Here is a 3117-nt window from a genome sequence, read left to right as displayed (position 1 = left end):
GATATGGGCATTCACAGCTATAAACTTCCCTTTTCAGACTGCTTTCATTTTGTCCTATAAGTTCTGGTGTATTGTGTTTGTATTATCATTTACTTCTGGGAAATGTCTTTTTCTTCCTCATTTTCTTTTATAACCCATTGTTTAATTCAGAGTATATTGTTTTGCTTCCTTACACTGGCATAATTTCAGTGTTTGCTTTTGTTGTTTATTTCTAACATCACTGTGCCATGTTCTGATAACATGCAAGGTATAATTTCAATTCATTACATTTATTTATTTATTTTCAGCTTTAATTGAATTTATTGGTACATTTTAGGGATACAGCACAGTTATATTCATTGTTGGGATCTTGTACCTCTACATGACAAGTCTTTATTCTCATTTTTTCCCCTTACCTCTGCCCTCCCTTCACCCCCTCCTCCCCATCCCCATCTACAAACACTTTATTTTCATCTTTTCATTCTCTCACATTTTTTTCCCTTTTTACTCTTCCCCTACCCATCCCACCTTCCCTATTTGAGGTTGACTGATTTTAACCCTTATACATTGCTGATGGAAATGTAAACTAGCACAGCCACTATGACATCTGCATGGAGATTCCTTTAAAAACAAAACAAAATAGAGGAAATGTAAGCTTTAGTATATCATTCCATTTTATATTATCCAAAGTAATTAAATTCAGAATACAATACAAATGCATGCATAACAATGCTTCTTGTGCTGTTAGTCACAGTAGCAAAGGTATGGAATCAATTTAGATGCCCATTATTGGATAAATACATAAAAATAATTTTATATCTACACAATGAAGTATTATTCAGTGATCAACCAAAGCAAAATCATGTCATGTTCAGGAAAGTTGATAGACTTGAAGGTCAACATTCTAAGAAATTCAAGACAGACACTGAAAGCCAAACATGACAGTTCTTTTCATTCATATGATTGAGTTGGGGGAAGATAACAAGAAAGGAGAAGAGGGACCTTTAGAGGTGGCAACAGTGCCCAGGAGAGGGCATCTGAAGTGTCACATGGGGAACATGTAGGATGGATGGGACTAATGCCCTATAAAAATGAAAACTATTAGTGGGTTCAACTAGTAACATTATGATGAAAAACAAGGATGGACAGAAAGGCATGAAGAAATGAGAGAAAAGAAAGAAAGAAGGAAGGAAGAAAGGAAGGAAGGAAGGAAGGAAGAAAGAAAGAAAGAAAGAAAGAAAGTTACTAACAGCCAAACATATACGAACTATTCTGCACATTCTCTTACAGAGACAAAGCACATAAGAAAGGCTTGGTAAAAGACCATGGCTGTCTATGGGACTAAATATGATAGAATATTCTGGTCCCAAGGGTTTGAGGTGGCCGGAATGCTTCTTTGAAGCTCATGAATGCTCCTTAGGAAAAGCAGGTGTAATAAGTCCGCTCATTGATGAGTGCCTGTGATTGCTCAGGATACAGGCAGAGGTCATCTGGCTTTTAAAGACTTCACCCCGCTTTGAGATCGCAGGATCCTCTTCCATGCTGTCTGCACATCCTTGTTTCTCAGGGTGTAGATGAGTGGGTTGAGCAGTGGTGTGATAATGCAGTAGAAGAAGGATGTGAACTTGGCCTGGGAACTCTTGGATGAAGGCTGGAGGTACAAGTACATGCCTGGCCCAAAGTACATGGTGACCACCAGCAAGTGGGAACTGCAGGTGCTGAGTGCCTTGCGCCTTCCTTCAGCTGAAGGCAGCTTCAGTACAGCCCTAGCAATGAAGCTGTAGGAGATGATGATCATCAGGGGAGCCACCATTCCAAATGGGATGGTCATCAAGGTGAGGGCCAGCTCATTAGCAGTAGTGTCCCCGCAGGCCAACTTGATGAGCACAGACATCTCACAGAAGAAGTGAGTCAGAGTGCGTTGTACACAGAAAGGGAGCTGGTGTGTGAGTATGGCTTGAAGCAGCGCATTGGCCAGGCCACTGGCCCAGGAGGCAGCTGCCATCTGCACACAGACCCAGGGACGCATGATGAGAGTGTACTGGAGGGGCCGGCAGATGGCCACATAGCGATCAATGGCCATCATGGCCAACAGAGCACATTCGGTGCTGGCTGCTAAGCAGAAGAGATAGCTCTGTGTGATGCATCCCAAGGAAGTAATGGTCTTGTCTGGTCCCCACAGGTTGGCCAGGAGCTGGGGTACAATGGTGCAGGTGATACTGAGGTCCAGTAGAGAGAGGTTGTCCAGGAAGAAGTACATGGGTGTCTGGAGTCTGGGGTCCACCAGGGAGAGGAGGACGATGGAGCTGTTCCCCAGCAGGGTGAGGATGTAGGAGACCAGAACCACTGCAAAGAGGGGCCTCTTCAGCCACGGAAATTCTGAGAAGCCCAGCAGGACAAAAGTGTTGGAAAAACTCACATTTTCCTTTTCCATGGCATCTGTGTCTAATGTATTGCTGGAAGGAAAAAGATGTTTAGGATAAATATGACTCTTGCTTTCTTTTTTTCCCTCACAGGGATTATTAGTGTATGCTTTTATATATAATATTCTTATTTGATGCTATGAACTATTTTTTGTGAAGAAGAAGGTATCAAATGGAGATTATTTATGTCAGTCCTCTCTCTTTCTCTTTTACCTTTATTTCTTATGGTAAGATCCATAATACATAAAGTTTATTACCTTACCAATGCAATTATATTATTCCTTGCCAATTAATTTCACTGAAATTAAGTATATTGATAATTTTGTACCACCATCACCACCACCCATTTTCTGAATCTTTTCACCCTACAAACCCATCTCATATGCATTAAATATCTCCTCTCCCTCTCCACCACGGACATCCCATTCTGCTTTCTATCAGTGTGATGAAAATCACACTATAGTGGAATCACTCATCATTTATAATATGGGAAGAAACTCATTTCCCTTGAATCATATCCCAGAATTTGATCCACACTGGTGAATACACTAAATTTTTCTTTAACGCTCACAGTGCACATATATACAAAGTGCATTGATGCGTTCATCTCACACTTGATGCACACTTTCTCTCCATGATCACTGCTGCTGTGCACACAGGTGCCCAGTACCTCTTTAGATCCTGCTTTCCATTCTTTGTGTGTAGACTCAGAAGT

At 41.3% G+C, this 3117-nt stretch overlaps 1 protein-coding gene across 1 annotated transcript; it reads right to left on the bottom strand.

Moving 5' to 3' along the window:
- Nucleotides 1-1465: 1465 nt before the first annotated feature.
- LOC104863337 (olfactory receptor 15-like) lies at nucleotides 1466-2413 on the bottom strand. The gene has a single exon (XM_010625708.1). It carries the CDS (start codon nucleotides 2411-2413, stop codon nucleotides 1466-1468), a length of 948 nt encoding a protein of 315 aa, XP_010624010.1.
- Nucleotides 2414-3117: the final 704 nt, after the last annotated feature.

The sequence above is a fragment of the Fukomys damarensis genome, unplaced genomic scaffold (assembly GCF_012274545.1).
Source record: "Fukomys damarensis isolate Sample0158 unplaced genomic scaffold, DMR_v1.0_HiC HiC_scaffold_3, whole genome shotgun sequence".
In the NCBI taxonomy this organism is placed as follows: Eukaryota; Metazoa; Chordata; class Mammalia; order Rodentia; family Bathyergidae; genus Fukomys; species Fukomys damarensis.
Note: the sequence above shows the minus strand (reverse complement) of the source record. Positions and strands in the feature narration are given on the sequence as shown.

What these genes read in the sequence shown, in the direction of transcription:
- LOC104863337 (XM_010625708.1), bottom strand. Translation starts at nt 2,413, where the DNA reads ATGGAAAAGGAAAATGTGAGTTTTTCCAACACTTTTGTCCTGCTGGGC.